At 42.2% G+C, this 27067-nt stretch overlaps 1 protein-coding gene across 1 annotated transcript in view; it reads left to right on the plus strand.

The window, feature by feature from the left end:
- The first annotated feature begins 262 nt into the window (after nucleotides 1-262).
- LOC122644630 (protein MODIFYING WALL LIGNIN-2) overlaps nucleotides 263-27067 on the plus strand; it is a 50876-nt gene continuing 24071 nt past the window's right edge. The window contains exon 1 of the mRNA XM_043838012.1: nucleotides 263-465. Within this exon, the coding sequence (XP_043693947.1) occupies nucleotides 370-465 (96 nt within the window). The 5' untranslated portion in view covers nucleotides 263-369. The remainder of the gene's footprint in view (nucleotides 466-27067) is intronic.

Genomic DNA, 27067 nt, shown 5'->3' on the forward strand with positions numbered 1-27067 from the left:
AGTTTGAGTGAAAATGGTTTGGTTAAAAGTACGATTAGTTTGAGTGAAATGAACCGGTTGGTTTGGGTTGTTTTTTGGGTTTATGGTGGTCCAGATAGGTCTCATCAGATTGTGGATCCACTTTCCAGTGTGCAAGTCTTTCAAGACCCAATAATTAATTCATAAAATTATGACTCTTAATTGAAAATTTTACCCTTTAATTTGGTGAAATTCCATTCTTGCCATCCACCTCATGGCTTTTAAAACTGTTCTTTATCTGTTTTTTCATTGTACTGGAATAAAAGTTTTTTGAACTCTCAGCACGCGCAGCACCATTAAGCACCTGAAGCAATTCGGGAAAGGAAGAGGAAAAGTGGGCTTGCAGAAGAGATGGAGAGAAAGATTCGACAGGTCTGTGTTGCTGTGTGTTTTCTAGGAGTCCTAGCAGCTGCTTTGGCTTTTGCAGCAGAGGCTACAAGAATCAAGGTGCTGCTGGTAGCTTTTTTTTGTGTATATTTCAGTAGATTTAGTTTCTATGCTTAAATGGGTCTCTTTAGAATGATTTATTTGGTCCTTCACACTAGTGTTTTCCTTTAGTTTTAGCATTTTTTGCACAACATCACAATGATCCTTTGCAGAAACCTTTTTAAGTGGTATGTAAGTTGTCGTTCTGTGTCTTTGAGTCATTTTTTGCCTTCTTGTTCTTGAGAAAGTGTTGGTTTTCATGACAATAACGAGTGAAAAATATGGTTACTTGCTATCTCTGTACTTGATTTTTTTCCCTCTTATGTCCTTTCTGGGTGATGGTTTTCATCCTGTTGTCTTATTTACTCGTTTTATCTAATATTTCAGATATTGATTTTTTGTTTTAATCTTTAGGTCATGCCTTTGTTGCAAATTTAATTTTTTATATCATTGGATGATGTTTCAATGTATCATGGTTCTGCAATGCCCTGTTGTTTTGATGTCCTTGCTTTTGTGGATTGGATTCCTTGGTTCAGACTTTCTTGGATATTGTTCCTTTTTCTCTCTCACACTCTGTTTATTCTTTGTTTTAACTTACATATTCTCTGACTAGGTTCCAGGAATCAGGTTCTTTTTCTATGCAAGTAGTCCAACTAGGCTTCAATTTCACCCAAAAAAAAAAAAAAAGTCCAACTAGGCTTCAAATTTTTTTTTTTTTTGATGATAAGAAAAACAGTACAGCTAATTACCCTGCACATAAGTTGCTAGGTTACAAACTATATCCAAACAAACGGGATTCTTAAAGTTACTAAAAACTATGTCTGATGTACGATGACTGATATACATAAGATCCTTGATATATATCCATGGCCAAGGAGTGTTAGTAGGCGTTGGAAGAGCATTAATTAACTGAGAGTTAGAGCACCAAATTTCCTTGATATGTAAGCCTAGAGACGTAGCATGGGCAAGCCCGTCTTGATACTGTACAATTCCGGATCCCAAGCCTTTGATGACAAAATCTGTCCTGCACCAAAAAACAAAAACCTTCCATCCATCAAAAACAAATATGCCCAGCCTGCCAGTCTTATCCCTGGGGTCTGGATTCCTGCACACAATAAGATAGGATATTCATACTTAGGAATAGGTATCCAAGGACATACATTGTAATAAGAACAATAATCCGTAGGTACAACATTGGGCAAAGAGGGAAAGGGTTGTAAATTTAGATCTGAAAGCCAGCGTGAAACCTGATGCAGAACCCCTAATGCATTTGGTTTTTCAGATCTAAATAAGACTTTAATGCAAGTAGTCCAACTAGGCTTCAAATTTGATTTTTGGGTAAATTACTCCCCCCTCCCCTCGATTATGCCCGAATGACAAGCCCTTCCCCTGCATATTGATTAATAGCTCTCCCCTCCCCTGAAATCAAAAGATTCCATCAATCGTACTCATTCCATGAAAATTGACTGTTAAGTGTTAGAAAAGCAATGAAAAAGACTATATTAACCTCTGAGACTTTCTCTTAAAACATTCAAGATGAAGACCATCTCTCTCCTCATCTGTCCTCTCCATCGTCTCCACTCCACTGGAAAAGAGGAGCTGAAACCGACCGTGAGGAGCTGAAACCACCATTGCTGCTTCCCAAGTAACTACAACTATTCCAATACCAGTTCCACAACTTCGTAGATAGATTGTGTAGTGTTTCACTTTCAATTGGGAAGGTCGTTATCAGTTATCAGGGAGCAACACAGTTTCTTATCCTCTTGCCTGCATCTCCTAACTCCAAAATAAGCCCCAAAATGGCATTGGCTTGCCCCATTTCTCTCCCAAAACACACACCCACCAACCTCCTACACTCCAACTTCCTCCCTCCTCCACCTTCGTCTCTCAAACCCTTCAACTACAATAGAAACCAGAGCCCAACCCCTATTGGACGTGAGGGTCGTTTCAATATTACCCTTCTTGCCCGATACTGTAATCCTCACCATTCACTGTTCTGCAAATGTTGAAGCACAGGAAAGAAGAAAAAGGAACAAAAAAACCAGAAACAGAGGAAGAAAAAAACCCTAAAAATGTGCAATGATTTGGAACTGGATTAATGGAGAGACAGAGAGAGGGGAAGGAAACAACTGACTCCTTGTTCTATGCCGTCGGTGAGGCCAGAATGGTCCCACCAGGTGACTCGTTGGTTGTACGGTAACCGCCCTGAACTTGAGACTCGAAGTAGAGTAGACTCTTTGTCAGAGCAGCTCTGAATCAAAAGCTCGAGCTGTGGAAGAGATCACCAAGACCAGGATTAGAAGGTACCGTTGCTGCACAAATATCGGAATTCTCAACAGTTCTTGGAGTTGGATTTGCTTTTTCTCCTCCATTGCCCCTTTCCCTTCAAAACTTGACAACAAGAGGTCAGAAGGGAAGGGGAAAGGGAACCACAATCCCTCTCTCTCTCTCTGTGTGAAGCAGAACAAGATTCGTTTTGTCCAGAAACTCAAAACCCTACTCCTCTCCAAACCCAAACACTACTTCAGAGAAATTTCAAATCTAACTGATCTCTCTGATCTGTATCTTAATGTCAATAACCTCTCTGAGAGCATTCTGCCTGAAATAGGAAACATGGCTAGTCTCCAAGGTTAGTTATATTCCAAAACTTCTTAGGAGAAATAGTCATTCTTGGTTTGACTGTAATTTCCTTGTTAGTTTTTTTAGAACGATTAAGCCTCCATGGTTAGTTGCAGAGCTTAATGTCATGATTAGGAAGCTTCAGTCCTGCCAATAGTCTAGTGCCGGCATGAAATGGAACAGTTTCAGATTTCTTTTCTCTTCTTCTTTCTGGCATTGTGGTTATGAACTAGCGATTGATGTTTTCGGTAGAAGCTAGACGTCAAAAGCTTTGATCTTGCTTAGGAATTTCCGCTGACCTTCATAATTGGTAGAAGCTAGATGTCGAAAGGGGATGAATTTGAAGCACTTCTGCAGAGTTGATGGAGGCTGAGAAAAGGGGCGAGGTGAGCGAGCTTAGACAAGAGGGCATTTTGGGGTTTGATTGAATATATTAAGAGTGATGTCATCACTTAACAGTGTTTTTTCATAGAATGGGTACGGTTGATAGAATCTTTTGATTTCAGGGGAGGGGAGAGCTATTACTCAATATGCAGGGGAAGGGCTTGTCATTCGGGCATAATCGAGGGGAGGGGGGAGTAATTTACCTTATATTTTGTAGAAATCAATCCATTGCTTAACATTTCTTAAATGTGGCAACCTAGACAAATATACTTAGCAGTTAGCACTTACCATTTGGTTCCGATATTATTAGCACAACATTCCTACTAATATGGGAAGCTTCTTGTCACTCAGGTTGGGGGGATAACAGTAAAACTGACAGTGATTTAAGGGAGAATCTGAAGGTTATTTATCGTTCAGTTCAGGTTGGGTGGGGAGCAAAGCATTAGGTCAATTGAGGATCAAGCCCATGACCCTATTTGAGATATGAATGCCATGTAATTGACAATGTTGAGATTTTTTCCTGTGGATTATTTGTATTTTTTTCAGTGGAGATTTGGTTGATTATGGCTGCCAGGCTTGCTTTTCCTTTGTGGACTGGAGTGGGATTTTTGGAGGGGTTTTTGTAGGGTTTATTTGCTGTGTTATTGCTGCTTCTATCAGTGTGGGTCTTCTCTCTCAGATAACAGATTCGGGAATCTCTGTTTGTGATGAAAGTTATTAAATGGTATACGAGCCGGTCAATTAAGTTTTGAGGAGCTAGTTGAATTAAGTTTGCAATGTATGAAGCAGATTTATCACCAAAATAAGCTTGTTTTATTAAGAATAAGTCTAGGGTTGGGTTATATACGTGTTGGGCTTTTGATTGCATGGGTTTTCTATGTAATAGGCCATTTTTATGGGCCTAAAATATTGATAATTAGGTTGCATACTGGATAAGCTGTTTTAATTCCTTAGTTTTATTTTTATGTAATTAATGGTCATGTGACTTGGTTAAGTGGTCATGTGACTATTTAAGTTGGGATAGTCCAGCCATGTTTTGAGTCTATTTTTTTTGTTATTTCACTTTCCTAGTCAGTTTAGGTTACCTAATAGGTTAAGGATTGGGTTAGGCCTTTCCTTTCTGCTGTAGGAGTTTATTTTTGAGTCTTTTATATAAGGTTGTAAGGGGGAGCAAGTATTGGACATGAATTTTGATATTAATGAAAAGCTTTTGCTGCTCTTCTTCTCCATTGAAGATTTTTGTCTTGTGTTTGATCAAGGCTGGTGGGATCGGTATTTGATCCGATTGACACCTTCCGGTGGGAAGCCCGGGTGGTTCATTGGTGGGATTGGTGTGTGATCCAATCGACATCTTGTAGTGTGAAGCCCGGGTGGTTCTTTTGAAGCTCTCCTTTGTAAAGAATAAAAGAATATAAGAGAAAGGACGAACGTGTAGCTGCAACTCTTGGGGAGTCCAGCCATCTGAATGGAGCTCCCCACATCTATTCATTATATAAGATAATAGGGCAACAAGCAACAAAAAAACCCCAAAATACCCCTCTCGGTATTTGCGCTAGCGCTAATTAGTGCCAGCGCAATCCCGAGACTCCAAGTCTCTTAATACTCTCCCTCAAGCTAGAGCATAGATGTTAATTGTGCCCAACATGTTACAAATGTAGTCCATCTTTGCACTTCCTAGAGATTTAGTAAAAACATCAGCTAGTTGTTCTCCTGTGCGAACATGCTGTGGAGAAATAAGGCCTTGTTGTAGCTTCTGTCGAACAAAATGGCAATCAACTTCAATGTGTTTCGTTCTCTCATGAAACACCGGATTTGAAGCAATATGAACAACAACTTGGTTATCACACCACAACTGCATTGGAAATGTGTCAACCACCTCGAGTTCAGTCAACAACTGTTTCACCCACATCAACTCACATGTAACATGTGCCATAGCTCAAAATTCTAACTTTGCACTTGATCTAGCCACAACTGTCTGTTTCTTACTCTTCCACGATACAAGATTTCCTCCCACAAAAGTATAATAACCTGTAGTCAATCTCCGTCAATCTCCTATCAATAGGAGATCCAACCCAATCAGCATCCGAAAAACCTTTTACACGCCCATGACCATGATTAGAATACAACAAACCACGACCAGGGGCCTTTTTGAGATACCGTAAAATTCGAATGACAGCATCCCAATGGGATGTCCTTGGAGAGGACAGAAATTGGCTCACAACATTGACTGGAAAAGCAATGTCAGGCCGAGTAACAGTTAAATAATTCAACTCTCCAACAAGTCTTCGATACTTTTCAGAATCATCTAACACATTACTACCATTAGCTGTAAGCTTCACATTGGGATCCATGGGAGTGTCCAAGGGCTTGGACCCTAACATACTTGTCTCTGTAAGTAAATCCAAAACATATTTCCTCTAAGAGAGAAATATCTTTGTTTGATTGAGCTACTTCAACATCCAAAAAATATTTTAACCTCCCTAGATTTTTTAGTCTGAAACTTATGTTGTAAGTGTATCTTCAACTGTTTGATGCCTTTCAACATCATCTCCTGTGATCACAATATCGTCTACATATACCACCAGAAATATTCTACCCATCTTAAAATGGCGATAGAATACCGAATGATTACTGCCACAACGTAACAACCCAAACTCAAGAACAACTTCGGTGAACCTACCGAACCAAGCCTTGGGAGATTGCTTTAAACCATATAAAGATTTCGTGAGTTTGCATACCAGACCAGACCTAGGAGGTTGCTCCATATAGACTTCGTCATGGAGATCACCATGGAGGAAAGCATTCTTCACATCCAATTGGTATAACGGCCAGTGATTAGATGTTGCAAGGGAGATCAAAATACTAATAGAGGCAAATTTGGCTACAAGAGAAAAAGTATCCAAATAATCAACTCCATAAACCTGATTATAACCTTTGGCGACCAAATGAGCCTTTAACCAAGTAAGAGAACCATCAGGATTTACTTTCACAACATACACCCATTGACAACCAACAACGGACTTACCCACGGGTAAGGGAACAAGATCCCAAGTCTAATTTTCTTTTAAAGCCAACAATTCTTCTTCCATTGTTGTCCTCTAGCCAAAACTAGATAACGCCTTTGTAATAGACTTAGGAATAGGGAGATGCAATAGTGGAGAGACAGGAATGAAAACAGGAAGACAATCCAGAGTAAGTCACAAAATTTGACAAAGGATGTTGAGTACAATTTCTAACACCCTTACGAAGAGCAATAGGAACATCAAGATCAGAAGGAGGTATACTTATTTCTGGCTCAGGATCTAGAGACGAAGGTGAGGTGGTAGGTGCCATAGAAGCCGGGGGTGCTGTATTACCGCGAGGTCGACGATAGAATGTAAACCGAAGAGGTGGTGGTGGTGATGGAGGGGAAGGAGAAGCACCTTGTGGAACAAAAAATTGCACAACATATAGGGGAAGATCATCATCCGATTCAGACAAAACAAAAGATTCATCATTATAAGATGTGGACTCAAAGAAGGATACATCGGCGGTGACAAAATACTTTTGCATGGCTAGAGAATAACAACAATACCCCTTTTGAGTACAATATCCCAGGAAGATACACTTGATTGCATTAGGATCCAACTTTGATAAGCCTGGACGAATGAAGCAAACACACCCACAAATAGGAGGAGGTAAAGGGAAGAGAAGTTCAGATGGAAACAGCAGAGAATAAGGCCACCATTTAACACAGAAGAAGGCATGCGATTTATAAGAAAGCATGCAGTTAAAACAGCATCAGCCAAAAATCTTTAGGACTTTTCTTTCAAAAAGAAGGGAATGAGTAACCTCCATTAAATGTCTGTTCTTTTGTTCAGCCACACTATTTTGTTTTGGGGTGTCTGAACAAGAAGATTGGTGAATCATACCACGCTCAACCATAAAAGAAGAGAAAGGTGCTGAAATATATTCCTTGGCATTGTCCCTGCATAAAATAATAGGCATAGGAAACTGAGTCTGAATTTCAATAACAAATGCACAAAAATGGAGAATAATTAAGAACGATTTTTCATTAAATAAAGCCATGTGACTCTTGAATAGTCATCAACAAATGTAACAAAGTATTTAAATCCCAGCTTGGGCGCAACAGGACAAGGACCCCACACATCAGAATGGACTAAAGAAAAAGGGTGCGCAGACCGCTTATTGACTCTAGGGGAATAACTCACATGGTGAAGTTTTCCGAATTTACATGACTCACAATCTAAAGTAGAAAGAGAACTGAAACGGGAATCTATTTTTTTTTAAAACTTTGCAACGATGGGTGTCCCAAACAACAATGGACTTGGTGTGGAGATAAAACACTGGAGCAAGCAACTGATGGAGAGTCCTCCTCAAGTAGGTACAGCCCCCCTTTTTCACGCCCCCTATCAATTGTCTTCTTCGTCGTAAGATCCTGAAACACATAAGAGTTAGGATAAAAGGTCATTGAACAATTGTAAGCATTAGTGAGCTTACTAACAGATAACAAATTAAAAGCAAAATCAGATAAATGAAGAACGGTAGATGGGGACAATGAAGAATTGGGACAAACAGTTCCAGTACCATTAACCTTGGCTAAGGAACCGTTGACTGATGTAACACTAGAATTGGAAGGGTGAAAAGAAGAGAAATTACCTGAAACCCCAGACATATGATTGGAAGCATTTGAATCAATGATCCAGGGACGAGAAGAAGATAAACATGCAGTGGCATTACCTGTCTGGACAAAAGTAGCAGTGGAGGGTGTCAAAGGCAGAGAAATCTGAAATTGTGTAAAATGTGCATAATCTTCATCAGACATCTTCACCACCTTTCCCTCAGATGATGGAGCAGAAGGCTCTGTACTTCCTACAGAGTTGGCAAACTGTTGTTGAGAAGGTTTTAGTTCGGAATTAGAGATTAGAGAATGAATTGACTTGTCATTAATGACAGAGGTCCTCTTATTTATAATGTGATTACAACCCTAAGAGGGCAAAAAGGGAAAAAGATAAAAATAGGGAAATAATATAAAACCCAAAATACAATAAGATAAAATGCTGATCCCACTGTTCTCAACACTCCCCCTCAAGTTGGTGCAAAGATATCGTACATGCCCAACTTGGAGACTAGTGGGTGAAACATCTTATAATTCAAATCCCTTGGTGAATACATCAACAAGCTGATTAGAAGAGCTAACGAACGGGACACAAATAAGGCCTTGCTCTAATTTTTCTTTAATAAAGTGGCGATCAATCTCGATGTGTTTGGTCCTATCATGCTGAACGGGATTATAGGCAATACTGATAGCAACCTTATTATCACAGTAGAGGCGCATAGGAACTTTATTAGTAACACCCAAATCACCCAACAAACCCTTAAGCCACATTAGTTCACAGATGCCTTGAGCCATGGCACGATACTCTGTCTCCGCACTGGACCGCAAGACAACGGATTGTTTCTTACTACGCCATGTGATTAGGTTACCTCTAAGAAAGGAACAGTAGCCGGAGGTAGAACATCTATCATCAATGGATCCAACCCAATCAGCATTAGTGAACGCTTCAAGCCTTAAGTTCCCACTATTTGAAAAAAGGAGACCTTTCCCAGGAGCGGATTTCAAGTACCTTAAAATCCGGTAAACAACATCAAGAGAGGATGTCCTGGGATCATGAAGAAAGCGACTAACTATGCCCACGACATAGGCAATATCAGGTCTAGTGTGAGATAAATTAAACAGCCGACCAACAAGTCTTTGGTATTGTTCCCTATCAACAGTATCTCCCATAGCACTGCATAGCTGATGGTTTACTTCAATAGGAGAATCAACAGGTTTACAACCAAGCATTCCTGTCTCAATAAGGAGGTCAAACACATATTTTTGTTGAGAAATAAAAATCCCCTTGTCTGATCTTGCAACTTCGATCCCAAGAAAATATCGTAGGGGTCCAAGATCCTTGGTTTCAAATTCAGAGGCTAACTGATCCTTAAGATGGGGGATCTCAATATCACTATTTCCGGTGATCACTATATCGTCCACATAGACAATCAAGGCTGTAATTTGGGACCCATTGCGCTTCACAAATAGAGTGTGATCGGCTTGGCTTTGATGATACCCAAATTTTTGCATGGCTTTTAAGAACCGACCAACCAGGCCCGAGGAGATTGTTTGAGGCCATAAAGAGACTTCTGTAACCTGCATACTCTGCCAGTTGTGGAAGGTGAATCAAATCCATGTAAACCTCTTCTTTGAGTTCCCCATTCTAGAAGGCATTTTTCACATCTAGTTGTTGTAGGTTCCATCCAAGGTTAGTAGCACATGACAATAAGGCTCTAACCGAATTCATCTTGGCCACAAGAGCAAATGTTTCTTAGTAGTCTATCCCATAGGTCTGGGTAAAACCTTTGGCAACCAGACGAGCCTTGTATCTTTCTACCGTCCTATCGGCCTTTTGTTTGACTGTAAAGATCCACTTGCACCCAACTAATTTCTTCCCTTGGGGACGTGGAACAAGTTCCCATCTACCATTCTTGTCCAATGCTTGCATTTCTTCTACCATGGTAGTCTTCCACTTTGGATCTTTAATGGCTTCCTTCTAATCCTGTGGAATAGACATAGTACACAAGGAAGAGACAAAGGCAAGATGGGAGGGGGAAAGGGAATGATAGGAAACAAAATGGGAAATAGGGTGTTGAGTATAGGAGCGAACTCCTTTCCTTAAGGTAATGGGGCGATCATCAGGGTTAGCACTATGAGGAGAAGAATTACCTGGAAGAGAGGTAGCATCTGAAGAAGGTGCCACAATTGGTAATGGTTGGTCTTGCATAGTCTCCTTGTGCTTGGATTTCTTCCGAGTGTAGGTTATCACATCCAAGGGGGCAGGAGCAGAACTTTTAGTAGTGTTGTCAGTTGTCACTTGGGGGCTCCCCTTGAGATGTAATGTCAGGCTCCCCCTGAATAGGTATGTTAGAACTAGTAGCAGGAATAATATCATCAATATTAGCAACAACCATGGGAGAAACAGACACTTGTTCTTCCTCAAGACTCTCCCCCTGAAGAGGTTGTGTGAAATAGGGATCTTGCTCATGGAAAGTGACATCCATGGTGATATAGAGTCGGCCAGACAGAGGATGATAGCATTTGTAGCCCTTTTGGGAGGCTGAGTATCCCAGGAAAATACACTTAAAAGCACGAGGATCCAACCCAACTTAGAACGAGTAGGGGAGGAGTTATGGACAAAGCATACACAACCAAAAACCTTGGGTGGGAGGGAGGTTGCAATAGCAGGCTCAGGGAGAAAAGACAACGGGGTCTTAAAGTTAAGAACACTATAGGGAAGCCGATTAATAAGGTAGGCGGCAGTTAATACAGCATCTCCCCAATAATGTTTAGGAACAGCCGTGGTAAACATTAAGGCATGAGCAACATCCAGGAGATGGTGGTTTTTCAGTTCAGGTATGCCATTCTGCTCAGGGGTCCGAACATAGGAGGTTTGGGAAACAATACCATGAGAAGTGAGGTACTCTTGAAAAGAATGGTCAAGGTATTCCGTCCCATTATCACTACGTAATACCCGGACAGAAGCATTAAACTGAGTACGAAGCATAACTTGGAAAGACTTAAAGCAAGAAAAAACATCAGACTTACTGTGGAGAAGATAAACCCATGTGAGGCAAGTGCAATTATCAATAAAGTGATAAACCAACGAAGCCATTGCGATCAACGGTCCGAGAGGGACCCCAAACATCAGAATGAATAATAGAAAAAGGAATATTACCATTACTATCGCTTGAAAATAAGATGTTCGGGTGTGTTTAGAAAATTCACACATCTCACAATTAAGGTGTTCCACACCACAATGTTTAACTACATTAGGAAACAAAGTACGTAAAACATGAAAAGAAGGATGACCTAAGCGACGATGCCAATGGGGAGCTTGGACAGAGCACTATCAGAACGACAGATGTAGGCAGAAGAGGGAGTTGGAATGGTTGGTGTAGAATCCAAATAATAGATACCATCACGGACCCGACCATACCCAATCTTTGCGCCCATCACCAGATCCTGAAAGACACAATGAGTAGAAAAGAAATGAACGGAACAATTTAACTCACTAGTTAAACGATAAATAGATAATAAATTAGCACATAAATTGGGAACATGTAAAACAGAAGAAAGAGAAAGATGAGAACCATAGGACACAGAACCTTTACTAGAAATGGAGGAGAGGGACCCATCAGCAACACGTACCTTATCCTGCCCAGAGCAAGGAGAGTAGGTACAAAATACTTCAGAGTTTCTGGTCATGTGATCGGTAGCCCCAGAATCAATTAACCATAAAGGACTAGGAGAAGAAACATGAAAAATACCTGATTGGGCAAGGTTGGAAACATTGGAAGGAGAGGGTCTTGTCATCTGTGTCATAAGCTTTTAGAGGGCAGCCATTTGATCCGGAAAGAAAGGTCTCGGGGCAGCAGCAACATTAGCAGGAGCAATATCAGAAGCATCAGAAAGGTTAGCCTGAGAACAAGCAGTGCCAGGCTTAGCATTAGGGCGCCCATGGAGCTTCCAACAAGTCTTTCGTGTGTGGCGAGGACAACCATAATAGTTGCATTGCACAGGAGAACGAGTTGGTGTAGTTCCCTTAGAGGAATCGACAATGGAAGTGCAGGTGGTGTAGTGAGTAGGGCAGATCGAACCGGAGTAGCAGGGGGCATCAGAATTGTCCGACGATGCTTTTCAGATTGGACCAGATTGTATGCCTAAAGAAGAGTGGGGAATGTATCACGCCCTAGAATCTGCACACTGACAGGGTCATATTCAGGTTTTAGTCTTGTCAAGAAGTCATACACCCGTTCCATCTCCCTCTCTTTCTGGAAAGTGCCAGCATCTTCAGGGTGAATCATAAGAACTGGATGATAGAAGTCCAGCTATTGCCACAGAGAAGTGAGGGTAGTGTAATATGCAGTACGAGAGAGCTCCTTCTGAGTAGTGTTCCGGACTTGGCGCTGGATCTCATAGATCTGAGCATATTCCCTGCATGGGAGTAAGCCTGGCGAACAACATCCCATAATTCCTTAGCCGAGTTGAGGAGAACAAAGTTGGGGCTCACAGAGGGGTCCATGGAATTAATGAGAAAAGACATCACCAAGGCATCATTAGACGAGCATAGAGCTGCAGAAGTCGGATTCGTAGGCTTGGGAGAATCTCCAGTAACAAGGCCTACATAATTGTTTCCACATAGGGTGAGCAGATAGGCACGAGACTAGGTGAGATAGTTCTGGCCATTAAGCTTTATAGGGCCAGGCTGAAGAGTAGTAGAATGCCCCGTGGAGGTGGAACGTCCAAGAGGAGGCATAGGTAGAGTACCCGTCGAAGTCACACTGGTATTATCGTCTCCCATGGGAGCAAGCACGAAGAAAAATAAACCCAAGAGAAGGGGCAGCAGCCCAAAGTAGAAGATGATGAGAGGTGCGGTGATAGAGGGTCACGACAGAGATCGGCGCGGCGACGGGGTTGTGGCAGCTGCACGGCCAAGAAGAAGGGCTGCGGTGGAGGGGCGACGACCGGCGAGTCGCGGCGATGGCAGCGTCGGCAGAGGAGGCCGGCGGTAGGTGGCGTGTGATGAAGTCGCGGTGGTAGCACTGCCAAGAGGAGGGCCACAGTGGAGGCGTGGCGACCTGTGGGTCGCAGCGGTAGGCAGCACCGACAAGGAGGGGAAGGCCGGCGGACTTGGTGCGGCGATCAGATCGTGGCGGAGAGAGCTGCAGGGTCTGGCGATAATGGGAAGGGCTAAGGACCAAGTGGCAGTGGCGTGGTGAGGAGGTGTAGCGGAAAAATTTTAATGGCGCATGGTGCTGAAACCGTCTACCATGCTAGACGAGGAGGCGAAGCCTCCAAGGTGGCGGCAGTGAGGTGAGCGATGCGAAAAACCAAAAAGATTTTCTAGGGTTTCGGGCTCTGATACCAAGTTCGGAATCAGAGATGAGAGAATGAATTGACTTGTCATTAATGACAGAGGTCCTCTTATTTATAATGTGATTACAACCCTAAGAGGGTAAAAAGGGAAAAAGATAAAAATAAGGAAATAATATAAAACCCTAATAATATAAGATAAAATGCTGATCCCACGGTCCTCAATAGTTTCCCATGAAGCTTCCAACAAAAATGTTGGATATGACATGGTTTCCCACAATGATGACATGTCTTCACAGAACCAGAATTTTCTGGATTATTTTGTGTTCTAGAATCGGGAACCTTTCCAGATCCACCTCCACTACCACGGCCACGAACTCCACCATGATTAGTGCCACTATTATTCCCACGATTAGAAGCTGCCAGGGCTTAACTATTAACAGTAATAGGTGTAGAAGCATGAGAATTTTCATGGGTCACTCGAAGAACCCGTGAAAGTATCTGCAAGAGAATCTATCTTATCTCCACCAAGAATGTTGGACCAATCTGAGTCATACTCCTTACCAAGACCTCCCAAAAATCCCATAACCGTGAGCTTCTCTCGCTGGGTCTGCATCTGTTTCACATCAGAACTAATCGGAAGCAAAGCATTTAATTATTCATACATTCTTTTAAAATCAGCAAAGTACTGGGTCAATGGGCGACCATTTTTATCTGCTCGATAAAATTTCTGTGATAATTCATAAATCCGAGAAAGATTATTTTGACCTGAATATAGCACATCCGGGTATTCCCATAACTCCTCCACTGTGTCAATACGAGTGACTAAATCGAGAATTTGATTGTCCATAGAATTCAGCATCTGTCCCAAAATGCGAGCATCCACAGTATCCCATGACGTATCATCAACAGGCTTGGTCTGTGTCAAGTGCTGATGTTGATCACGACCAGTCAACACTAATCAAACTATCTTCTTCCATTGCTGAAAATTATTGACACCTTCCAACTTCTTTTCGGTGATCCGATTAGAGGAAGAGGATACTGTCACACCCCGGCCCTGTTATTAAGGGCCCAGTGTGGCGGGATGTCTCGACATCCAACCAATCCCCAAGGATCACAAGTGCAGTACCTATTCACAATCATTGCTCACAGCATACAGAATCGAGGCAACGGAAACAATTTAATTAATAGAGATAACATCATTAGTAAGAGAAGTCTAAATGATATTTCATTTATATAAATGATAAGGCTTGTGATACAACTATACGGTTCTCGAAGGTACTACTGAGTAAAAGTATACAAGAAACTATTCTATAACTATATGAAGCATTTATAAAGCATAAAAGAGTGGGGAGGTAGCCTGGACTATCGGGCCAAGATCGGAGGTTCGCCAATCATCACGTGCGCACGAAGTATCGTGCCCCACTCAAACTCCCAGTAAATCCAATATTAGAAGTAACTAAATCACGAAAAATAAGGATATCCACAAGGTGAGCTCTCAACCGAGCCAAGTAAGGGGGTACAAGCATACAAACACAATAAATCCGTGATGCTGTATTAAACTAACATGTTCTAAGACGGATACTAAGTCTCATGGGGTATAAGTACTACTACTAGTGGTAGATGCTAACCTCGGTCCGGAACTAACCCTTCGGTCACCCGAGCGAAACCATTCTACCACGGTGAGGACCCGCCTGGCCCGGAACTAACACATCGGACCGACAGACCCCCAAAATGACCAACCCACTGTTTATTCCCATGCCGGAATTAGGGACCCGCTAACATGGGGCGAAGATGGCATCCGGGAACTAACACATCGGTTCCGCCACGGGTTGTCAACACCTTTCCCCCGTTGGTAAGGGGCGCAAGATCTGGGTAATGAATATCAACCTAAGCCAATGCGGTTTAAACATGATGAGGCAAGCATGATCCGAGTTATAAATTACCGAATTCCATCATCATAAATTCACATCATATAAATAATCAATGCAAATGCAATGCAAGTATGTCTTTGTGCAACTTATTTTACATGCGGTCTAATGCATTAAATAAAAGCTAGAAAACTACAAGCTCCAGGTATAGAGGTAATGATGCACGTAGCATGGCATTCAAAGATAAAGTTGAAATTAATGTGATAAACACGCAGAAATTAAGGTCGAATCCTCTTACCGTAGTTGTAGCTAGCCTAGGTGAATAAACTCCAATAGGCGGTAGAATGTACTCAAGATAGTCCTAAATATGAGACAAGAATATTATAGATTAGTTATAGAAGGAATTTTAGGTCGGTTACCCACCAACAATCCAACAAACCGACTAGAAAACAGAGAAACAGCCCTAAACAACATACCAAACACCATGAAATAGGTTCGGGATGGTCAAGGTCAAGTCCCAGGGATCCAGGTCAAGAGCACAAAATGGGGAGCCGGATGCGGACTTCCAGGAGCCGGTCAACCGCCCCTGGCTGCAACTCCATTCGGGAGTGTGTCCGAATTTGGGGTTTTTCCTATTTTGGGTAGATCTTCACATGCAAGGAAGAAACTAAGTGTTTTAACATTATATAAAGGTGGGTCTACCAATATGGGAGTTCAATTTCATAAATAACTTCATAATTTTGGTAATTATTCAATTAAACCTAATTAATTAGTTTAGGGTTTATAAATTGTCATCAAGAACAAGCAATACAACTTTCGGACTTGGTAATTTCCCAAATTTCAGGTCTTTAGAGTCAAAAGCTGTTTCAAATTAGTCTAATTATGCTCAATTTCACAAACCCAAGCTTGGTCTCCAAGCTTTAATGGCGAAATTCTTAATAGGTGAACTAGAGATGGAGAAAAATGGAAATAAAGAGGAAGACAAAGAAGTATCCAAGGCTTACCTCGCTTATAGGAATGCAGATTTTGAGCGCAGCAGCTTTCTAATGGAGATTCTTGGTTTACTCAAGTGTTGAAGACAAGCCCTAAGGTAAGCTTCCCTTTTTCTCTCTCTTATTCTCTTCTCTTTTCCTCTTTCTTTCCTTCTCTCCCAGTGGGCAATTTCTTTAGCTCCCTTAGACTTGTGAATAGTGATCAATTGGAAAGGCTTTTGATATTTATCTAACTACTTAAGCACTAAGGGGTAATCTGTCTTTTGGATGAAATTAGATTTAAACTAATTTCTAAAATAGTTTATAAACCTCGAATTCGTATTTATTGGTCTATTCTATCCATAACTTGATGCCGGGCGACATTAAAGGTCATCCGAACACGGGTAATTATGCGACAGTATTCCCACTGGGAACCGGGTCCCACAAATGACAATTTTACTAAAATACCCTTCTAACCCTATTCGTCGTAAACAAAACGTTATATAAATATATTTTAAATTATACTTACATTGAGTTTAATTAAGGGGAGGTTCTATGCCGTCTGGGCAGACCCGACACATGTAGCTCAGTGCGGGGTCCCACAAGGTAAAAATTACTATTCTGCCCCCTAATACACTAATTAATTAAAAATACAACATACATACATATAAAATGGGATTCTTACCTAGGATTCGGCCTAAGACAGAGAGAGGCTTCGCAGCCAACAATCCAAAGCATGCCAAGCTTATGTGTTGTCTTCGCTAGACACCTCGGACTCATTTAAGGCCACGGTAGTTGGCTGATCGGAATGCCTTTGAGACGAGTCATGAGATAGGTCTGAATTTCTTAATCAAGACGGCCCACAACTTAGAGGCTAGTATGGGCAAAGTTGAACGAACTTGAAATCACACAGATTCCAAAAGTTCAAATTTATTATGCAATTTGTGGGTTTCACAGATACAACCTCAGTCACTACAGTCTTCATATCATTATTTGTTAGAATCGTATGTGGTAAAGGCACTAAAGATATGAGGTTTGAATGGAATGGGTTACTTTCCATTGATATGGAGACGTCAATATATACAAGAGATTACATGGGTCAATCACCCAAAATAATTCCTAAGATCAAGCTATAGATAAGAGACAATCAATTATCTCAATTATCCTAGTCACTAGATTAATACAAAATCAATTATCCTAGTCAGTATGAAAACTCATATGGTAATACTCCCCCTCAAGTTGGAGCGTGTAGGTCACAAACGCCCAACTTGGAAGCGAGACTCTTGAACTGTTCCCTGCCAAGGGATTTAGTAAAGAGATCTGCAATTTGGTCGGAGCTTGGAATCTTGGCCGGCCGTAGGAAACCCTGTTGAAGTTTGTCACGAACGACATGACAGTCAATCTCGATATGCTTCGTACGTTCATGAAACACGGGATTTGAGGCTATGTGGATTGCGGCCTGATTGTCACAATACAACGGAATCGGTAATTTAATATCAATACCCAAATCATGCAGAATGTAGGATATCCAGATGAGCTCACATGTAGTAACCGCCATGGCCCTATATTCGGCCTCTGCAGAAGAGCGAGAAATAGTGGTTTGTTTCTTGGTCTTCCAAGAAATCGGGCCCGATCCAAGAAATATGCAGTAGCCCGTCATGGAGCGCCGGGTTATGGGGCAAGTTGCCCAGTCCGAGTCACAATACCCACTAACATTGAGCTCGGCATTGGCTGAGAAAAAAATCCCCTGCCCTGGGATAGCCTTCAAAAACCGTAGCAATTTGTGTGTTGCATCCAAATGTGGCTGACAAGGAGCATGCATGAATTGACTTAGTATATTGACGGTGTGGGTGATGTCTAGGCGCGTTACTGTGAGATATATCAATCGCCCAACGAGCCTGCGATAAGATGCTGGGTCAGGGAGGAGCTCACCTTGGGAGTTAGTAAGGCGCAAGTTGAGCTCCATGGGAGCGTCAGCCGGCCTGGTTCCAGTAAAACCACTATCTTGAAGAATATCCTAGGCATATTTTCGCTAGGAAAGATAAATGCCTTTGGCTGATCTGACGACCTCAATGCCCAAAAAGTATTTCAAAGGGCCAAGGTCCTTGATGTGAAAATTGTTGAACAGGAAATTTTTGACTGTGTCAATCAAGGTGCTATCTGTGCCAGTGATGATAATATCGTCTACATAGAGCACAATGTAGACACTGTCGGTGTGGCAACTCAATGTAAATAATGAATTATCTGCCTTGGATTGGGAGAATCCAAATTTGAGGAGTGTCGTGGAGAACTTGGAAAACCATTGGCGTGACGCTTGTTTTAAACCATACAAGGATTTCTGAAGCTTGCAAACAAGTGTCTCCCCCTTGCGACGATAACCGGGGGGAGGTGTCATGTAGACATCCTCATTGAGATCCCCATGCAAGAACGCATTATGGACGTCCATTTGATGTAGGATCCAGCCTTTCACGGCTGCCAAGGCGACAAGGGTGCGAACCGTCACAAGTTTCGCAACCGGGGCAAAAGTATTAGTGTAATCAATGCCTTCCACTTGGTTATATCCTTTGGCCACGAGGCGAGCTTTGTAGCGTTCGATTGAGCCATCAGAACGCAGTTTGATTTTGTATACCCATTTCGACCCAATGGGCTTCTTGCCAGGTGGTAAAGGGACTAGTGACCATGTCTGATTTTCAGATAGAGCCAGAATTTCTGCCTTCATTGCATGACGCCACTATGGGTATTTCATTGCCTCGGTGAATGTGGCAGGTTTTGTTGTACTAACCAAAGAAGAAAGAAAAGCAATATGTTTGGGAGAAAAACGGTTATATTGTAAATAAGAATGAATTGGGTGAGAAGTACCTTGGGCCGTTGTTGAAGACGGTAATTGCGAGTGTGTAAACGAACATTGATAATCAGTGAGATATCGAGGTGTTGTTCTTGTGCGCTGCGGCCTAGTATTGGTGGGTACAAGAGAAGGTTCGGTGGTGAGTGGTATGTGGTGGGTGGTGGTGGAGCAGATGGTGGTTGGGGTGGCGGGCTGGAAATGTGCAACAGGAGGTGGGGCAGTGAGCTCGTGGTCTATTGGAGCTAAAGCCTCATCCTCCTCATTGCCAATGGGTATTAAGGGGCGCACCGGATGATTTATGGAATCTGAAATATTATGAAAAGGAAAGACATGTTCATGGAATATAACATCACAAGAAATTAAAAATTTTCCTGATTCATGGTCGTAGATGATATATCCCTTTTGCCCGAATGGGTAACCGATAAAGATTCCCGGGGTGGCACGTTTATCAAACTTGTGTTTAGGAGAAGTGTTTCTAGCCAAACACAGGCATCTAAAAACCCTGAGATGTGAAAACATGGGCTGCTTACCAAAAAGCAGTTCATATGGAGTTTTGCCATGTAAGACCGAAGTGGGTAATCGGTTGATCAAATAGGTGGCTGTTAAAACGCAGTCTCCCCAAAATTTGATGGGTAAATTGGCTTGGAAGCGCAAAGCACGAGCCACATTGAGAAGATGGCGGTGCTTGCGTTCCACCACTCCATTTTGCTGAGATGTGGCAACACAACTGTATTGGTGAGGACCCCCAATGATTGTAAATGTTGGAAGGTGGGATGGTTTAAAAATTCTGTCCCTTGATCGGCCCGAATGGTCTTAATATGAATGCCAAATTGTGTAGCAACCATTGAGAAAAAAGATTGAACCAATAGAGGAACTTCAGCTTTGTTTTGCATAAGATAAACCCAAGTCGATCCAGAAAAGTCATCGACAATTGTTAAAAAATAACGTGCCCCAGATAAGGTTGGAGTCCTATACGGTCCCCAAACGTCAAGGTGTATCATCTCAAAACAAGATTTAGTGGAAATAGAACTACTTGGAAACGGTAAACGTGTTTGTTTAGCCAAAGGGCAAACAGTACATGAACATTCCTTATGAAAAATAATATTAGAGTCCAAAAGTTTTAAAGAAGGTAATACTGAAAAACCAGGGTGACCTAGGCGGCAATGCCAAAGGTCAAATTTGGAGTGATCGGCAGCAGCAACAGAAGGACTGTGAATGTCCAAGAAATAAAGATCTCCTTGTTGTTTACCCCTCGCAATAATCGTCTACGAACGTGGGTCCTGAAAAGTACAAGAAAATTGGGAAATTAGCACTTCACAAGAAGTAGTAGATGTGAATTTAGGGATGGAAAGCAAATTATAATTAAAACTTGGGACATAGAGAACATTCTCAAGAATGATGGAAACGAACACTACCAATCTTAGTAACCGGTGTGTGTGTGTGCCATTAGGTAAGGCAATGGGTAACGCATTACGAGGAGTGGAAACTCGAGAAAAAAGGTTCAAATCTGAACAAATGTGATCGGTTGCCCTAGAATCGATGATTCACGGGGCGGTGCCAAATGAAGAATTAATACAAATCTTACCTGCAACATGTTTGAGGGGATGGGAATTACCAACAGGTAGCAATGCTAGAAGTTGTTGAACCTGGTCAGCAGACAACGTGGGCCCTGAGGTCGAAATAGGTGACCCAGTAGAGACGGCCGCAGCCATGTTTGAAGGCATGGTAGAGGTGGAACCTCGTGGGGCAGCATTGCTGCGAGCAGATGTACCCTTAGAAGAAATTTTTGGGTTCTTGCTGTCCGGAAATCCATGCTTCGGAGTGACCATCTTTACCACAAAAATCGCAGTGATAAAATGGTTTGGTACGCTGATTGGGCACTTTGGAATGGTCAAGTGCCATGGCAGCATGATCGATGGGTGGAACGGGTAAGGATTGAATCGATCTTTGACGTTCCTCTTGCAATAGGAGGGAATAAGCCCTGGAGATGGATGGTAATGGATCCATTAATAGGATCTGGCCGCGTACAGCACTGTAGGAATCATGGAGACCTTGAAGAAAATCCATCAATAAATTGGAGTCATAATACCCCTAAATGGTGGTGGCCAAACCACAGGTGCAAGCTGGGAAAGTGCGATATGAATAAAGCTCGTCGCACAAACCCTTCAATTTGGTGTAGTACGCACAGATGGAATCAAGACCTTGCTGTAAAGTAGCAATGGAACGACGGATTTCAAATATCCATGGCGCATTTTTTTGGGAAAAACGAGCGTGCAAGTCAAGCCAAGCATCCCTGGTAGAGTCAATCCAAAGAATGCTGTGAGCAATGGTGGGTATAATGGAATGAACGATCCAAGAACGCACCATGCTATTGCAGCGTATCCAATGGGGCAGATAGGGCGAAGTAGAAACCGGTTTTGGCAAAGAGCCATCGAGAAACTGCAACTTGTTCTTTGCCTCAAGAGCCATGACCATGGCGCGATGCCATGTCGGAAAGTTGTCCCCATTGAGAAGTGGAGTAATAAGGGGCGTGCTTGGTTGATCGGAAGCATGAAGATAGTATGGAGAATGAAGAGGGATGGCCGGGGAGATGGAGGAAGCAGCAGCTTCAATGGAAGAGGCAGCGTCGTCAGGCATGGTGGAGAAAAATCGAAAAATATGGCCAAAATCCTATTAGGCTGATACCATGTTAGAATCGTATGTGGTAAAGGCACTAAAGATATGAGGTTTGAATGGAATGGGTTACTTTCCATTGATATGGAGATGTCAATATATACAAGAGATTACATGGGTCAATAACATAGTTGTCACGGCGTCACGGCGATCCAAGTCGGTGGAAGGGTGTCACGTCGATATATCGACATGTCGCCCGCCATGGCGTTGCCATGGCGAGCATGTCGACCATGTTTAATTTTTTATTTTCTGTATTTTTAATGTCATTTAGTATGCTATAATATATGTCCTATAACATCAAAAATCAACATGAAAGTGTACTACACTACTACTAATATACTGTGCCACTATGGTTTAATTCATGAAAGTGTAACTAATATCCATTAGTGTATATGAAAGTATGAAAAATTGAAAATATAGATTAACCTGCCAAATAATTGAAAGCAATAGTAAAAATCAAATGATAGGCTAACCTATTTATTGAAGCTTGATAGCAATAGTCTTTCTTTAGTGTGTGTGATTTGGAGCAAAGCATCTAAGCTATTAAATGGTTTAAAAAAAAAAAATTTTAATCTAACTTTTATATGTACAAATATCGACCGATATGCCAACATATCGTGGTATGGCGTCCATGGCGACGCCATGGAAGCCATATCGAACGATATATTTACATCCACCATGGCGTAGGCGCGTAGCTCGATATGCCACCTCTCCCAGCGACAGGATGCGTCGCCATGGCGACGCCATGACAACTATGGTCAATAACCCAAAATAATTCCTAAGATCAAGCTATAGATAAGAGAGAATCAATGATCTCAATTATCCTAGTCGCTAGATTAATACAAAATCAATTATCCTAGTCAGTATGAAAACTCATATGGTAATATTATTTAAATCACCCATCTAATCCAAAAATAATTCACCAGGAACTCTTTACCCGAAAATTTGATCTCAACCCAATCAATATTTAGCAGTCTGCTCAGACAAGAATCGATTAAAGAGGAATCAATGTTCAAACAGCCGGCAAAAATCGATCACCAAAAAGGAATAAACCGACCACAAATCGATTCAGGAAACAAATTCCAACGACCCAAAAGTCGATGGTAATAACTCAAAGAGAACCAAAAATCAGAAGCTTGGACCCGAAATAATTTGAAACCTGAATCGATGTCGAATCCCAAATCTTCAAACACAGAGACTTTGTTCTTTTGTTTACTTGTGAACTAGCCTCTAAGAAACATACCCGAAATGCAGCATAGGGTGCTGCACCCCTTCAACCTGGAACCTTAGAAAATTGCAAGTCAGATATCTTTGAGAAGTCGCAAGTCCTTGATTGAGAAAGGAGGGACGAATAGGATCCTAGGATAGCAACGTATCAACACCTAAGAACCGTGCTCTGATACCATGTCAAGAATAAAAGGATAAAAGAGAAAGGAAGAAAGTGTAGCTGCAACTGTTGGGGAGTCCAGCTGTCTAAATGGAACTCCCCACATCTATTCATTATATAAGATAATAAGGCAAAAAGCAACAAAAGTAAAACCTCAAAATACCCCTCTTGGTATTAGTGCTAGCCCTAATCCCGAGACTCCAAGTCTCTTAACATCCTTCAAGTTCTTTGAAGGTCTCCTTCAATTTCTAGTTAAAGATTCAAGTTTTATTCAAGTTTCTCAATCAACAAGCTGCTGCCTAGGGAATTCTGCCACAACAGTGAGTTTGATTCATCCAACTCTAACCTTTCTTCTTCTAATCCTCTAAACCACCAAACCCTAACATCCCCTCCATCTTTGAACATCATTCCCATAACCCAAATTCCGCCCAGACCAAACCAGCCAGCCAAATCACACTAAACTTTGATTGAATTCTCCTCTCATACTAGGGAAAATTCGATCCAAATTGCTCCTCATCTGACCATCATAAACCCTAAATATCCATCTTTTCCTCTTTTCAAAAACCTGAAACCCTAAACCTAACCTCGCTGCCAAATCATTCCAGCACACTTCCCTTTATTAGAACTTAACGTAACCTTTACTGGAAGACCCCCCTACATCAACTTAACCCTAACCCTAATTTCACAATTTTCACCTATATTGACCTAGCCGAATTACCTAGTTCATAGCAGATCCTGGTTATTGGCTTCTAGTTGGTCTCCTACTCTAAACCCTAGTTTCCCCTCTTTTCCTCTTTTCCTCTTTTCCAAAACCCGAAATCCTAAACCTAAGTTGCGGCCCATTCAAGTTTACATACTTCCCTCCATCAAAACATCTCAGGATCTTCACTGATAGACTCCCCTACCTCAACTTGACATAACCCACACATCAAACCCTAACTCTAATTTCACCAAAAACCCTATTTTGACCTAGCCGATTCACCTGTTCATAACAGATCCTGGTTGATTGACTCCTAGTTGGTTTCCTACTATAAATAAATCACCACCCGTTAGGGTGTTACCTGAACAAAGATGGGAACGCAGCGGAACAGGATCTCGTACGGGTTTGGTTACCAGCTTCACGAACTCGAACGATCTCCTTCACGATCTTCGAATATCTTGAAAGGTTTCTCCACGAAGAACTCCACACCACAAATTCTTGGGAATTTGATGGAATCCCAAAGAAAACTCAAAACACTGGAGAGAGGGAGAATTTGGTTTCTCAGATGATATGGTCTTAGGGTTACAAGCTTTCTATTTAAAGCCAAAACCCTAAGACCCCTGCCCCTCTTTAGACTTCCACTGGGAATCAATCAAAGAGGGGCCACTTAAGTGGTTGGTTCTCTCCACGCGCAGCTGGTCGGGTCGGGTCCGACCTGCCCCTTGTGGGCAGCTTGGACCGGGCCTGGCCCGTGTTCGATTTACATCTCCCACTCACCCATCCAAGGCTCTCTCAATTGTGTAACTCTTCATGCAGGAAATAGAGCGTGCGACCTATTGAGATAATACAGGGTAGGAGTACTATATCAAGCTTCCATCTAACGAATATAGTACATCACTCACAAACAATCTCGAAATACCCCAAACAATCCAATTACACCAGATCTAGCACTCTCGATCCCTCATGAATAGTGCTAACCCTTTGTATGCAATGTACTCATGACTACGTCGATCACAAATACGACAAGTCACCCGGGCAATGAGACAAAACAAAGGTGTAATGTCGGATGGTTTTCCCTGAGCCCCTCATGTCAATCCGATTGTTCCCAACAACTTTCCCAATTGTGTCCCGCTGGACTGCATCATCCATGATCCTAAGGAGTACGTCAAAGTAGCGTGATTGGGCGTCCTCTTCATGACATTGTCTCAGGTAATAAGGGTACTGAGGGATTAATATAGTCCACGTGGCTCACACAGTGATGAAGCAGGGATCCATTCACTCACTCTCACTATCGGTCGGTATAAGCACATACAATATGATATGTATGCTATGGTGTAACCCCCACTGGAGTGGGCATGTCACTCTTGAAAAATATAAACGCCATACAGATCTTAGTCTAGTCATTGTGCCAAGCGCCTAACCTGAGTTTCTAGCACAGTCACCCTCATGGTTTCTGCCCGAAACCTCACATCCAACTTTCCACAAGCTACATAGAAGTGTGGTATCTTTTAAGTTGGACCAGATAAGATCTCATCTTAGCTCTAACTAAGGCGCCTTGAAGCACAAATGCTTGTAGGCTCATCTTGCTCGCTATCTACAATCGCCAAGGCACCCGTGTGAGTGGGTCGACTCAATGCTGGTGACATCTTTACAATAATGAATGTATACACACAACATTGCTCAAACAAATATTCTCATTAATAAATGTAAGGAATACAAATAAATGTCCATCCATAAAAGTGTCACAAAAATACATATAAAATCCGCCTGAGTCCCAGGTTCCTTTCATGAACTAGGAAAACATCTCTGGCAATGGGCTTAGTTAAGGGATCAGCCAACATATTTCCGGTGGAGATATGCTGTAGAACAACTTCACCTTGCGCGACCATGTCTCAAATGTAGTGATATCGTATGTCAATGTGCTTGGTTCTTCCATGAAACTTGGGGTTCTTCTCAAATGCAAGCGCTGTCGTGCTATCACAATGTATAAGCACAGCGTTGTCTGAGTGAGCAGAAACACTAAGTCTCTGCAAGAACCTTCTGAGCCAAACGGCCTTCTGAAATGTTGCCGAACATGCGACATACTCCGACTCCATCGTGGATAGGGCGATGTAGGTCTATTTATTGCTACTCCAAGTAACAGCTCCGCCTCCTAGGACAAATGCATACCCTGAAGTGGATTTGAGCTCGTCTCTATCACTAGCCCAATCAGCATCACTATAGCCTATCAGTCTCCAGTCTGAACCACTGAAGGTGAGCGAGAGGTCCGTAGTCTCACGTAGGTATCGAAGTATTCTCTTTACTACCTGTCAATTAACTGGTCCAGGGTTACTTTGATAACGGCTAACCATGCCAATAGCGAAACATATATTTGGACGCTTGCACATCATCGTATACATCAGACCGCCTACCGCTGCCAGATAGGGTACTTTGGACATTTGGTTTCTCTCTTCAACAGTATTAGGGCACTGGTCGAGGCTCAAAGTGTATGCCTCGTCCATTGGAGTGTCTATGGGTTTCGAGTTGTTCATATGGAATCGCTCTAAGACTTTTTTGATGTAAGTCTCTTGAGAAAAACTAAGAAATCTCCTCGTGCGGTCCCTCACAATCTTCATGCCCAACACAAAGTTGGCGTCACCCATGTCCTTCCATAGTTATCAAGGCGGGAAGGCGACCATGGCGTTTTAGAGGGTTAAAAAAACAAGGCGACACCGCCATAGCGGCAGGCGCCCAAGGCGTCCAAGGCGACCAAGGAGTCTGGACGCCATGGCGATGCCTTGATAACTATGTGTCCTTCATCTCAAAAGTAAAGGACGTCCACTCTTTAGTGGCGACAATCAACTCAATGTCATTCCCAATAGCGGTAATGGCATGATGAAATCTAATGTACCACTGCCTGGACGATTGCTTAAGGCCATAGATGGAACGTTTGAGACGGCATACTTTGCGCTCTTGTCCCTTCATCTCAAAACCCACTGGTTGAGCCATAAAAATCTCTTCGTCCAGTTCTCCATTGAGAAAAGCAATTTTAACATCCATTTGATAGAGTTCCAAATCCAATTTTGCGATAATGGCTTGAATGAGGCGAATTGAGGCCATTCTTACCACAGGGGAGAATGTCTCATCATAGTCTACGCCCCCCTTTGGATATATCCCTTCGTCACAAGGCGTGCTTTATACTTGTCAATTGAACCATCTGCCTTGCGCTTGACCTTCAGGACCCATTTATTCCGGATGGCTTTGCATCCAGGCGGAAG

The sequence above is a fragment of the Telopea speciosissima genome, chromosome 11 (genome assembly GCF_018873765.1).
Source record: "Telopea speciosissima isolate NSW1024214 ecotype Mountain lineage chromosome 11, Tspe_v1, whole genome shotgun sequence".
Lineage (NCBI taxonomy): Eukaryota > Viridiplantae > Streptophyta > Magnoliopsida > Proteales > Proteaceae > Telopea > Telopea speciosissima.